The 13451-nt window shown below is 51.4% G+C and overlaps 2 protein-coding genes and 1 non-coding gene across 10 annotated transcripts in view; 1 reads left to right on the top strand and 2 right to left on the bottom strand.

Annotated features, from left to right (window-relative positions):
* NUDC (nuclear distribution C, dynein complex regulator) overlaps nucleotides 1-9592 on the top strand; it is a 21664-nt gene extending 12072 nt beyond the window's left edge. For both annotated transcript variants that reach the window (XM_007120363.3, XM_028483761.1), the window contains exons 3-9: nucleotides 5750-5953; nucleotides 6045-6110; nucleotides 6905-7030; nucleotides 7104-7298; nucleotides 8575-8658; nucleotides 8754-8872; nucleotides 9319-9592. In XM_007120363.3, the coding sequence (XP_007120425.1) occupies nucleotides 5750-5953; nucleotides 6045-6110; nucleotides 6905-7030; nucleotides 7104-7298; nucleotides 8575-8658; nucleotides 8754-8872; nucleotides 9319-9370 (846 nt within the window). In that variant the 3' untranslated portion in view covers nucleotides 9371-9592. The remainder of the gene's footprint in view (nucleotides 1-5749; nucleotides 5954-6044; nucleotides 6111-6904; nucleotides 7031-7103; nucleotides 7299-8574; nucleotides 8659-8753; nucleotides 8873-9318) is intronic.
* Nucleotides 9593-10893: 1301 nt separating this feature from the next.
* On the bottom strand, nucleotides 10894-10966 carry TRNAR-UCU (transfer RNA arginine (anticodon UCU)). Its single transcript has one exon. It is a non-coding gene; the product is annotated as a tRNA-Arg (tRNA).
* Nucleotides 10967-11957: 991 nt separating this feature from the next.
* KDF1 (keratinocyte differentiation factor 1) overlaps nucleotides 11958-13451 on the bottom strand; it is a 32991-nt gene continuing 31497 nt past the window's right edge. For all 7 annotated transcript variants that reach the window (XM_055082297.1, XM_055082294.1, XM_055082295.1 and 4 more), the window contains 2 exons: nucleotides 13171-13245; nucleotides 11958-12614 (listed from right to left, as the gene is read on the bottom strand). In XM_055082297.1, the coding sequence (XP_054938272.1) occupies nucleotides 12532-12614; nucleotides 13171-13245 (158 nt within the window). In that variant the 3' untranslated portion in view covers nucleotides 11958-12531. The remainder of the gene's footprint in view (nucleotides 12615-13170; nucleotides 13246-13451) is intronic.

Below are 13451 nucleotides of genomic sequence, written 5' to 3'. Positions count from 1 at the left end.
GTGTGTGTGTGTGTGTGTGTGTGTGTGTGTGTGTGTGTGTACGTACATGTGTACACACCGCATCTTCTTTATCCATTCATCTCTTGAAGGACATTTAGGTTGCTTCCATGTCTTGGCTATTGTAAACAGTTCTGCAGTGAACATTGGGGTGCATGTATCCTTGAAGACCATGTTTTTCTCTGGATATATGCCCAGGAGTGGGATTGTAGGATCATATGGTAGCTCTATTTTTAGTTTTTTAAGGAACCTCCATACTGTTCTCCATAGTGGCTGTATCAATTTACATTCTCACCAACAGTGTAGGAGGGTTCCCTTTTCTCCACACCCTCTCCAGCATTTATTATTTGTAGAATTTTTGATGATGGCCATCCTGACTGGTGTGAGGTGATTCCTGAGAATTGTGTTTTGTGGTATGGGTTCTGATACCTTGAACATCTTCTAATTCCTTAGGTTGTGATTATGTTTTTGAAGATTGGTAAATCATGTCACCTCATTGAACCGTGATTTTTATAACCTTGATATTTGTTTTCACTTTAATAACAAGAAGGAGATATTTTGCAAACTGCTTTCTGTGGCTTCAGGGTTCTAACAAGCTGAAATGCTTGATAATGTGTCTTGATGGTCTGAGGCTACTTTGTTACAGATGCTTTGGCCTGGAGTAGAAGTCCTGGGTTCTTGGTCTAGCTGTGTGGCCTGGTTGATTTCCCACCAATTCTCTGGTCCTTTTTTTTTTTTTTTTTTTTCTCTCTGGTCCTTTTAATCTTCACATCTGTAAAATGGAAGAAGGTGGACTCACTGACCTGTAGGACCCTTTGTGGCTCAAATACTCTTTCTGTATTAGCACTAGCACCTCCCATTTTTCTGTGGGCCACGACCTTGTAATATCTGCATTCATTCATTTGCAAACTAATGTTTATTGAGCACTTAACACTTTGCCTGTGTTAGCTACAATGACAGACCCTTCCGGATTATAGAGGTGAATACAGACAATGGTCTTTGTTTTCATGGATCTCACAGTGTAGCCCCCTTACAAACCCCCCCCCCCAAAAAAAGACAATGAAGAAGTGATGGGTGTTAGGGCGGAGGTCCTGGGAGCATAGCATGGGGACTAACCTAGGTTGGGGGCTCAAGGAAGACTTGATGAGGAAGAGGTGCCTGAGGTGTGAAGGATGAGTAAGATAGCAGGCAGAAGGGAGAGAGATGAATAATATTGAGAAGTGGTGTCACAGGGATGATGGTGTCACTGCTGTGTATTGGATGTCTGCTGGTCCCTCTTAGACCTTGTTATGTTCCTTGGCTGTTTGTTCCCTTAGAGTCAGCTCTTTCCCAGGAGGTTGGTCTGACTCTTAGGCAGGCAGAAACCTGTCTAGCCTTCCTGCCTGGTCTCCATTTGTAACACCAGTAACTTCTTTGTATTGGGGACCTACTGTGCACCGCGCCACCAGGTGCATCGTTTCCAAGTGCGTTGGTTAAGAACATGTTCTCTGGAGCTAGGCAGATGTGAGTGAATCCTGGTCTCCCCCTCTTCCTGCTTGACAGCTGTGTGGTGTTGGGTGAATCACTTTCTGAGCCTCATTTTTCTTCCCTGGAAGAGGGGATAATCTTTCCCTCACAGGGCTGTTTTAAGGATAAAAAGAGGTCCTATAGTGTGGCTGGCACATGAGGATACAAGTTCACAAACCCTTTTTTGGACTTCTTGGGGCCAGATGTGTTTTGGGATTTAGAATTCATTGGATTTTAGGAGGCAATACAGTGCATATACTGTACATTATGTACAGTACCCCAGTCCAGGGGTCAGGAGCAGCATCATGTAATGAAACATTAATATTTCTACAGAGAAATGTGTATCAATACTTATACCAAGTGGGAGATATGACTCCCACTGTAAATGACTGTAAATACCTTCATGCTACAAACTTAGAGAAATACAAAAATACTCTTAGTTTTTATAGCTTTGGGGCTAGGCATTATGGATTCAGATAAAGCCATAATGATCTAATCAGTATCTTATTGACATAGGAAGAGATGAATGGACTAGTGAAGCAGAATAGAGAATCCAGAAAAAGTCTAGCACGTATGAGGATTTAAGATGTGTCCAGTAAGGTAGGTAATTCAGTTCGGTAGGCAAAGGACGATTTAATAATTCATGCTGCTACAACTGACTACTGGTAAAAAAACAAAACGTGTACCATACTGTACCATCTATTTTACTCGTATCTAAAAATAAATTGTAGATCAAGAAGAGCTTAGTAAGGAAAGCTGGGAAACTATGTATAACCTTGTGTGGAGGAGACCTTGCAAGGATAGAAACCTGGAAGCTATAGAATAAAAGGTAGCTGTTTGCTTCTTCAAACGTAGAACACATGTGTGGCAAAAGAGACGTAATGACATATGAAGTCACTTGAAAAACAGTAGATCTGGAAAAGATGCATTGCAGAGGACAGATAAAATTTAATAGTCAATTTAATATGCAGGTACTCTTGTAAATTGATAAGAAAAGGATAAACAGAAAAATGGGCAATTCCATGAAGAACATGTGAAAAGATGCTTAAATTCAGTAGTAATCAAGGAAATGTAGGAGAAAGAAACAGTGAGATGCCCTTTTTTTTCTGGTCAAACTGACAAAAATATTTTTTTAAAAATTGCTTACAGAGATGTGGAAAAAAGGGTACTCTTCAGACATTGCTGGTAAAAGTGAATTATCATAGCTGTTTAAAAACTTTTTATTATAAAAGATGCTCAACATCACTAATCATTAGACAAAGTCAAATCAAAATCACAATGAGATGTTGTCACCTCACACCCATTAGGATGGCTTCTATCAAAAACCCCAGAAAACACTAAGTGTTGGCAAGGATGTGGAGAAATTGGAACTCTGGTGCACTGTTGGTGGGAATGTAAAATGGTGCAGCTGCTGTGGAAAACGGTATGGTGGTTCCTCAAAAAATTAAAAATAGAACTATCATATGATCCAGCAATCCCACTTCTGGGTGTATACCCCTCAAAATTGAGAGCAGGGTCTTGAAGAGAGATTTGTACACCCATAGCAACACTGTTCATGATAGCCAAGAAGTGGAAGCAACCCAAGCATTCATTGAATAAACAAAATGTCATATATACACATAATGTAATATTATTCAGCCTTTTAAAGGAAGACAGGGCTTCCCTGGTGGCGCAGTGGTTGAGAATCCGCCTGCCGATGCAGGGGACACGGGTTCGTGCCCCGGTCCGGGAAGATCCCACATGCCGAGGAGCGGCTGGGCCCGTGAGCCATGGCCGCTGAGCCTGCGCGTCCGGAGCCTGTGCTCCGCAACTGGAGAGGCCACAACAGTGGGAGGCCCGCCTACCGCAAAAAAAAAAAAAAAAAAAAAAAAAAAAAAAAAAAAGGTAAAGGAAGACAGATAAGAACACATATTGAATGATTCCATTTATATGAAGTTCTAGAACAGGAGTGTGTCTTCTCCCTCAGATGTGTCCCCCCGCCCTATGGTCTGGGTCAGGACCTCATGCCTTTGGGTTTAGCTTAAATTTCCTTCTGGGGTCTCCTGGCCAGGCTGGTGGGAACCACCCTGTGCTCCCCTATCGCCCAGCCTCGGTCAGGGAGCGCTGTGTTCAGGTATGCCCGCTGAGCAGTCTGGGGCTGTCTTTTAGAACCGGCCCAACTGTCCTCACCGCTTCCCCACTCTGCTGGTCTGTGCTTCCCAAAGGTGTGTCCAGTGACGGAAGCTTGGCTCTGGCAGCCTGCCAGTTGCTACTCCTGCGTAGGCTACACACTCCCAGGGGTCTCTACCTGGGGCTGGGCCTGGGTAAAGCTGGTGGGAGGAGACTGGGAGGAGGGGGTCAGAGGCTGCTGTGATTGGCCTTGACTGTGCCTAGTGGTTCAGCTCTGCCCTCACCTAACCTCCAGGAGCTAGGAAAGAACAGGACGAATGGGACGTAACATGATTCACTGGAGCTGGAAGAGGGGATGGCCCCACTCCTGCCTCCCCTTGGCCACTCGTTGGCAAATGGCCTGAGTTCAAGGTCCTGATTAGGGACTTGGGACCAAGGCCCTGTGGTGGATCAGCCTCTGCTGGCGTAATTGTGCCATGACTGATCCCTTCTGTTGACAGCAGAATGGCCTTCAGGTGGCTCATTTCTTTCTTACACACACCTCATTTTGTTAACCCATTTGGTTTGGGGGTTCTTTTGGTACCCTTTAACCTTGAAGGGTGCGGAGCTACTGCAGTGTGGCGTGAGGTTGGAGGGTAAGAGGAGGAACTGGCCTCAAATGAATGAGAGGCCACAGGGCATTTGGCAGAACCCTAGATCTGGGAGCCCATGGCTGACTCCAGTGACCCTGAGCCCCACGTGATTCCTCTCCGCTCTTGCAGATCCCTTTCTCCCTCCAGCTATGGCTCAGAGATTCTTGAAAGATGGTTTGTTGACCGCTGATCATGTGGTGGGTGCCCTGTGAGGCCTCCTCTAGGTGTGTGGGTTGACACAGAGTTGGGATTCCTAAGTTGGGTAAATTCCTGAGCCTGCCAAAGGTGAAGAGGTGAAATTCAAGAGACACTTGAGCTGGTCCTGGAGGATGAGTAGGAGTTTGCCAGGCAACCTGGGAGTAGGGGCAAGGACACTATAGGCAAAGAATAGCTATGTAAGACTGCTTTTAGAGAGGACCTCAGGGTCACACAGGTAGGAGTAGACCAGGATCTCAAAAGTAGGTGTGACTCTCACATATGCATGAGAATTGGCCAGGAGGGCTTGTTAAAAATACAGATTGCTGGGCCATATCCCCAGAATTTCTGATGGAGTAGGTCTAGAGTGGGGCCTGAGATTTAGCATTTCTAACGAATTCTGGGTGACACTGTTGCTGTGGGTCAGGGGAGCACACTCTGAGAGCTGCTGGTGTAAAACATGAGGTAGAACCATTTCTCCCATTGTATTTTCATAGCAGAGAAGGTGCTTCTCCCCACCCTCCACCAGCTGACACTGAGTTAGCCTCAGCCAGGTGACACATGTCATGAAAGCTGATGAAACTGGGGCTTAGAAAGTGTCAAAGTTGTTTACTTGTTCAAGGCCACAGAGCCAGACAGGTGGCAACAGTATTGGGGTCGCTCTTGGGCAACAGGAGGACCAGCTAGCAGGATGTGCGTTGGAAGCATCCTGGGAGGGTTTCATGGGAGAGGCAGGATTTGAAATGGATAGCTTGCAGGCTGAGGAGAGGAGGAGACTACCTCTTCCCTCAAGAAAGGTCTCTCTGGCCTGAGAGCTGGGGAAAAGCTTCTCAGAGGGGCTGAGGCTGGCGTTCTGCTTCTAACAGCTTCACTCCATAATGAAGGACTTTTCAGAGCACTTATCATTTGGTCTGCACAACATCCCTGTGAGGTAGGGACTCATCCTTGCTGATAAGGAATCTGAAGCTCTTAACAGGTTAAGTAATTTGCCAAAAATACAATAGCTGGCGCGTGTCAAAGCCTGGATTAGAATGCAGGTTGTCCAACTTCAGTGTTGGGTCTTAGTCCCTGGACTGCCTTGTTTTTTTTTTTTAAAGTGGTCACTGTTTATTGAAGCAGATTCTTTGCAGGTATTCTTATTACAACTCAGTGGTATAGGTGTGTATTAAATCCCATTTTGTAGATGTGGAAACTGAGGTTCGGAGTGCAATGCCTTGCCCAGGCACTCAGCAAATAGAGATAGGACTAGCCTCACGTCTTGGGACATGTCCCGTCCCCTGATGCCTCATTGCCTTCTCTTCCTTCCTCAGCTTATCACACAAACCTTCAACCACCACAACCAGCTGGCACAGAAAGCCAGGCGGGAGAAGAGAGCTCGGCAGGAGACTGAGCGGCAGGAGAAGGCGGAGCGGGCAGCCAGGCTGGCCAAGGAGGCCAAGTCAGAGACCTCTGGGCCCCAGATCAAGGAACTGACTGATGAGGAGGCCGAGAGGCTGCAGCTGGAAATTGACCAAGTAGGAGTGGGCTTCTCTCCCCTGCCCCCCTGATCCCCATTGGCAATGGAAGTGGGTACCCTCTTGCCAAATGTTTTGCCCTTTGCCATAGAAAAAGGATGCAGAGAATCATGAAGCCCAGCTCAAGAATGGCAGTCTTGGCTCACCAGGGAAGCAGGTGAGATGGACTGGGGCTGCTCAGGACTAGCAGGGGGCTTGGGAACTTCCGGGGACTCTTCAGCCTTTCCCTTTCTCTGGAAAGCCTTCCCCTTCCCCACCCCACCCCTCCTTAGCTTTGGGAATCCTCCCCATACTTCAAGATTCCACACTGGACCAAAGTGGGTTAAAAAAACAAAACAAAACCCACTGGCTTTAAGCCTTGGCGGGAAAGCCCAAGAGCCAGGGAGGGCAGTGCCTGTACAGGCACCATTTGGGTGGGCTTGGGTCTGTGGGCCCAGCCTGGCCCTTCATGGTGGATTACTCTGACACACCTGGGGCATGTTCCCCTCAGGGCCCCTCCCATTGACTTGAGTCCAGCTTCCCAAATAATCCTTGGGGCACTCATTTGGCTTTGCAGAGGTTCTGGTCTGAGACTAGGGTCTCAACCCTGCAGACACAGAAAAAGGAAGTTGATCATTTGTCAGCCTGGTTTTATTTTAGAACAGCCCTACTAATGGCCACCTCATGACCTGTTCTGTGCTGGGCTTTCTTCCTAAGTCCTTTGGCTTGAACTGCCAGGTGGGTGGGTCCCATGGGTCCGTCTCTGACTGTCACCGTCCCCCAGCTGTCACATGGTCTAGCAATCTGAGTTCCTCTCAGGCAGAGATCAGAACAGGTTTTACCTCTGGCTCCTAGTGGGCCGTGGACTGGGCAGGGACCAGGTCTATACTGTTCTGTGGCTGTATGCCCAGTCCCAGTGGGGTTCAGTCTGGGTCTGTCACGTAAGTAGCCGAGCACCCCAACTGTGAGCAGGAGGCTGAGCAGGCGGAGGAGGAGGAGGAGGAGGACGAGAAGGACAAAGGGAAGCTGAAGCCCAATTTCGGCAATGGGGCGGACCTGCCCGATTACCGCTGGACGCAGACCCTGTCGGAGCTGGACGTGAGTGCAGGGGCTGGGGCTGAGGTGAGGGAGCCAGCCTGGGGCCTCTCCTGACTGCTCCTGCCCCATGCAGCTGGCAGTGCCCTTCCACGTGAACTTCCGGCTGAAGGGGAAGGACGTGGTGGTGGACATCCAGCGGAGGCGCCTCCGGGTGGGGCTCAAGGGGCAGCCGGCGATCGTGGATGGGGAGCTTTACAACGAGGTGAAGGTGGAGGAGAGCTCGTGGCTCATCGAGGACGGCAAGGTGGTGACGGTGCATCTGGAGAAGGTGTGAGAAGCCCCGCCTCCTGGCCTGTGTTGTGACTTAGGCAGAGGGGGCTGCTCATGAACTCGGAGACCGTGCTGGGGGCCTGATGGACATACCTTTTTTAATCCCCACAACAAGACTTTTAAAGTAGGTCTGTCCAGTTTTAGAGTCAGGAAAAGGGTAGCTCAGAGATTTGCCCAGGCTTTTGCCTCTGGGAGGAGGTGGAGTTGGGATCAGAACTGTCCTTAGTACCAAAGCCTTTTCCTTTCCATTGGGTTTGTACATGCATTCAATTCAACAAATACTTGAACACCTACTACGTGCCAGAGACTGTTCTAAGCGCTGGAGAGAGAACAGTGAACAACACGTAGAAAACTGTGCCCTGAGGAAGCCTATGTTCCCTCCCTTACACCCTCAGAGAGCTGGGATTACAGACACCACTAAATGAATGTGGTCTCTGTAAAGTGCCAGGCGTCCAAGGAAAGCGTCCCATGGCACATACCACCTGACCCAGCCTACCTGACCGGCCTTGGCTGCCTCTGTGCCCTTGGACTTGCATTTCCTCCCACCTGGAATGTCCTTCCCTGCTTTTTAATGTGGTTTACTGCATGTCCTTAAAGGCCTAGCCCATCCATGTATTGCTCTGACCCCTCCCTCCACGCTGGATGAATATCTCCCTCTGTACTTTTTTTTTGGTAGAAATTTATTTAATTTATTTATTTATTTATTTGGCTGCGCTGGGTCTTCGTTGCTGCACACGGGCTTTCTCTAGTTGCGGCCAGCGGGGGTTACTCTTCGTTGCGGTGCGCGGGCTTCTCATTGCGGTGGCTTCTCTTGTTGCGGAGCACGGGCTCTAGGTGCCCGGGCTTCAGTGGTTGCGGTGCATGGGCTTAGTTGCTCTGCGGCATGTGGGATCTTCCCGGACCAAGTGGTTGTGGTGCATGGGCTTAGTTGCTCTGCGGCATGTGGGATCTTCCCGGACCAGGGATCGAACCCGTGTCCCCTGCATTGGCAGGCGTATTCTTAACCACTGTGCCACCAGGGAAGTCCTCCGTCTGTACTTTATTCTTTCCGTTATCATGCCGATTTGTGACTGACTCCGTGTCTGTCTCCCCCAGCCACTGGGGAGGGCAGAGGTCTTGTTCATTTGCACCCTAGGTCCCAGTACAGGCCTTCGCAGGTCCCCAGTGCAGGATGTGGATGGGAGAGAGTTTGGTTCTGGAAGGGTTGGGTGGTGGTTCCCAGGGCACAAAGCAAGCCACCACCCATCCCCCGGTGGTCCTCCTCTTCCTCTCAGATCAACAAGATGGAGTGGTGGAGCCGTTTGGTGTCCAGTGACCCCGAGATCAATACCAAGAAGATCAACCCGGAGAACTCCAAGGTGAGCCCTGGCTGGTTGGAGGAGCTTCGGTTGGGAGGTGAGGGGCCTAGGTGGCCCCAGAGCTTCACCCGTCCCTGTCCCTGCCTGCCCCCCAGCTCTCAGACCTGGACAGTGAGACCCGCAGTATGGTGGAGAAGATGATGTATGACCAGAGACAGAAGTCCATGGGGCTGCCCACCTCAGATGAGCAGAAGAAACAGGAGATTCTGAAGAAGTGAGCAACTGAGAGATGGGGGTTTGGGGAAGGTGTCTGGGGCTTGGACCTGGGTGGCAGCAACGAGTGTGTACTGAGAACACAGGAGCTGCCCTGCCCCTTCCAGGATGAGCCAGCCAAGTTTATGGCTTTATAGCCTTGGCTTGCCTCCCCTAATTACTTGCTGAGGTCATCTTGAGGGCAAGGCCACCTCAGGGTAGGAAGGGGTAACAGGCGGTCATTGTCACCGACAGAAAAACAGTGCCAGTGTTGGCACCTCAGCTTCCAGCCTCAGGTCCTCAAATGGGCCTTAGAGAGAGTCCTTGGGGCCACACTCCTGCCTGGCCTGGCTCCAAGTTGCTCAGAGTTCTAAAGAGATTAGACCTCATGTGGGGAGCTAAGAGAAAGGGACTAATTTGGGGGAGAGGGATGGCCTGTTTCACCTTCTTCCTACTTTCCGTCCCCAGGTTCATGGATCAGCATCCAGAGATGGATTTTTCCAAGGCCAAATTCAACTAGCCCCTGTGTTTGCCTCCCTGAACTCTTGGGGCTGAGCTCCCAGCTACTACCCACCTTCCTTTCCCACCCTTCCCTGGGACTTGTGGGCCTCAGGGCTGGGGCAGGCATGGGGCTGGCCCGCACACAGGTCTAAGGGCATCATGGGAGAAGGGCTGGGGCCTTGGGGGTGTCTTGTCCTCCCATTTGGCCTGCTGTTACACATTAAAACTATTTACCCAATTCCACCTGTGTCCTCTCTTCACTCTGGCCTTTCCCTGGGGGACAGGCCTCTTATGGCTGCTGCTGGGATCTGGGGGCTTGTCTTCTAGCCGAGGTTCTGCCATGTGATCTAGGGCAAGTCCTTGCCCCTCCCTGGGGCTCAATTTCTCATTACTTAAATGGAGAATTCAAACAAGGCCTTTAGTCTGTGTATGATTCTGAGGAAAAGTGGCTAAAGGGACCAGAACATATGTCAGATTCTCAAAGGGGCCCATGACTCAGCAAAGTTTAAGACCAGCCCGGCTTGATTCCATTTTCATCTCTAAGACAGTTTCCCACAGCACTGGGTCTGTCCTCTAGCCCTGGAGCAAGTGTTTCTGAAACGACACTCTTATTTCCCAGGGGCAGAGAGCAGCAAAGGCTGGGGAACCGCCCAGGCCTCAGATTGGCTCTGTGTGTGGTGGGGATCTGGCCGGGAAGGCAGGGTGAAGCCCAGTGGAGCCTATTGTGTGTCTCTGACCTGGACCTCTGCAGATTTTAGGGCTTCACAGGGTGAGCCACTGAGGGAGTGCCAGGGCTGGAGAGGTGTTCCCTTCTGCCCAAATCCAGCCACCAGAGCTGACCCTTTGGTGGGAGAGTACAGGTCACATTGCACGGTGCCACAGAGGTCATGGTTACAGCAAGAATGTCTAGGTTGGCTTGGCCAGGGTGCTATGCTCTGTGGGCCGTGGGTGACCCCTGAATTTCTGGAACACAGCATGTCTGTCCTTTTGGCATTTCAGAATAGCTTGTTAAAGACTTCAAGAAGGTATGCAGTGTTTGGCTTTGTCTGTTTACCAAACTTAACAAACCCTCTTTTCTGGGAATGCCAGTAGTAGTTCCCAAGGCTAAGCTTGGAAAATGGTGCTCTCGGGCCAAGGCTAAGATGGAAGGACTGTGGCATCACTCTCCTACTCTGTCCAGCAATATCCCTGGGCTTCAGTGCCCTGTGGTCATTTTTTTTTTCTTTTATTTATTGGCTGCATCAGGTCTTCGTTGCTGCGCGTGGGCTTTCTCTGGTTGCGGCGAGTGGGGGCTACTCTTCTTAGCGGTGGCTTCTCTTATTGCAGAGCACAGGCTCTAGGCGTGCGGGTTTCAGTAGTTGTGGCGCGCGGGCTTAGTTGCTCTGCAGCATGTGGGATCTTCCCCAACCAGGGCTCGAACCCGTGTCCCCTGCATTGGTAGGCGGACTCTTAACCACTGTGCCACCAGGGAAGTCCCATGGTCATTTTCTTTACCTTCTTTTTTTTGGGCCATGCCATGTGGCATGGCGTATGAGATCTTAGTTCCCTGACTAGGGATCGAACTCATGCCCCCTGCAGTAGAAGTGCAGAATCCTAACCACTGGACCACCAGGGAATTCCCAGCCTGTGGTCATTTTCAATCGCAGAGGCCTTGACCTGGAAGAGACAGCAGAGCCTAAGGAAAGGGGCCAGTTTTATCACTGGTAATTGGCCCTGTGGTCATGGCCACAAGGGACCATCCTGTGTGGCCGATAGGAAACTGAACAGACAAGTACAGTTTGTCCAGTCACTTTCCAAAGGGTGCCCATGAGGGCAATAGAAGGTCTGGGGGGTGGGGGCTGCAGGTGAAGTAGGGCAGCGAGGGATCCTGGACACCTAGCTTATCATCAGTCAAGACTGGGCCGCTGGGCCTGCTCCGGTCTCACTGAGAGAACAAACACACCCCTGTGTGTGAGGAGTAGCCAAGTAAGATCCTTCTGAACCCAGCTGGGCTCTGATGTCCAAACAGGGGGAGCCTGCTTCTACCCCAAGCAGGTCAGCTTGCCAGCTTGGGGGTACAACTGCCAAGAGGCCAGCTTCCGGATACAGAGCCACAGTTACTAGCTGCATGACCCACTAAATTCCTTGACACCTCTGAGCGCCAGCACCTGTGAAAGAAGAATGACCCCCCCGCTCCTGGGAGTGCTGAGCATACACCCGTGACCCTGAGTGCTGTCCACACCAGGGGGAGGTGGAGGGAGCAGCAGGTCTGAGGTGGGGTGGGCTGACACGTGCTCAGGGATTTGGGGCAACTGCAGGGATGGCCAGAAGCAGGCCAGCCTACAGGCAGTGAATTGGGGCAACAGAGGGAGTCCAGGCAGGCCTGCCTAGAAGGACCTCTCAACAATGACAGAAACCACTTGGTAAACCCTTCTCAGGCACAGACACTGTGACTGGCTCTATCTCCTAGAACTCACCGCGAGCCTGAGAGATGGGCATCACTGCTCTCAGTTTAGCCTTCTGACCTCAACCCCACGACACTAAGCCAGGCTGGATACTCTATGCTGTCTCCTGCGCCAGGCAGCAGTCAGGCAAATGGGACAGAAAGGACAGTATCACAGCCAAGATGAGCAGACAGATGTCTATTAAGTTTTGTACTATAGTCATGTTAGCACGTAGAACATCAGCCGAGAACCTAACTGCTCAACAGAACGTAACACGGATTGGGCACTGCCCACAGAATTCCGGAGGCCCTGCCTGCCCGCAAACCCAATCCATTTAAGACAAGCTTCTTTTAGCTGTTAGCTTCCCTCCCCGCTGTCCTGGGGAGGGGGAGGTTTGCATGATTGGTTATGGGGTGTATGTTACAGGGGGAGCATGTTATGGGGGCAGAGTCAGGATTCAGTTCCAGAAGTTAACCCCTCAAGTCTTGCTTTCCATGACCTAGGCTTCCTGAAGACTGGGCAGGAAGGAACAGGCCCAGGCAGGGGTCAAGCCAGCGGAGGACCCGGGGCATGTGGGCACCGTGGCCCAGTGAAATGCATGTGGTCCAGGAACCAGTCAGCCAAGGCAGGAGGAGCCAGAGTAGGCACTGCTGCTGGGCTCATGGCCTCCCTCCCACAAAGAGGATTCCGGTCCCTCTCTTCACGCAGTAGATGTGCTTCTCTCAGAAGGGGTCGCGGCCCCCGGGCCCAGTGCGGGTTAGCAGTAGACCTGCAGCAGGGGTGCCCCTGAAGAGTCTGTGTCGGTGCCCTGGAAGGATGAGTCGTGGCTGGCTTGGTATCCTGAGGGGAAAGGGAGCAGGAAACAGAGGCTCAGAGATGGGGAGGGGCTCATGCAAGTCCCTCAGGCAGGGAGAAACCTGCTGAGAAGGAGCAGTGGGGGACTTGAGCCTGGGTCAGTCTGATCCTGGCCGGGTGATCCACTCAGTTTCTTGACCTCTCTGAACCCCAGTCTCGCTCTCTAAAGGGTAATGACCCTGCTCCCAGGGCCCTGTAGAAGCCAAGAGGATAGCAGTAGAAACCGCACATGGTGCCTTCTCAGCACCAATGGATGGCCCCCATCTCCCGCCCTCCACTTTCCTCTCCAGTGACCTGGGTTTAGATGCAGGTTCTGGGCACCTGCCCCACCCCCCTCTGGTTCAGGGGCAGCCCCCTGAATCTCTCCCAGCTGAACCTTTAAGCCAGTCTGCAGGACTGGGATGGGGTATAAGCTGCTCAGGCTTCTCGTCCCTTTCTGATCCCATCCTCACCCACCCCGGGAGGAAGCTGGGAGAGGGGCAGGTGGGGGGCTGCTAGGGCAGTCCCCTCTCCTCTCCACACTCTCATGTCAGGACCAAACCTGGGGCTCCATAAGGCCTCAGCTTCCTGGCGATGGCATCCGCGGTCGTCTCCTGGGAGATCTGCACGGTGAGTTCTAGGGAGGGAACACGAAGGGGCAGTGGTCATTATCACATCCTTTCAACCCTATTCCCCCCTTCTGTCCCCAGCCCATTGAGAGAGGGGCCATTCACCCCTGGGCTGGGCTGGGCTGGGCTAGGGAAACGATGTTTAAAACAAAGACGCAGACAGTGTGTATGTGTGTGTGTCTGTCGGTCTGTCTGTGCAGGGATGAGTGGGTGG

Source organism: Physeter macrocephalus, unplaced genomic scaffold (assembly GCF_002837175.3).
Source record: "Physeter macrocephalus isolate SW-GA unplaced genomic scaffold, ASM283717v5 random_66, whole genome shotgun sequence".
NCBI lineage: Eukaryota > Metazoa > Chordata > Mammalia > Artiodactyla > Physeteridae > Physeter > Physeter macrocephalus.
This window is presented reverse-complemented; position numbering and strand designations above follow the sequence as displayed.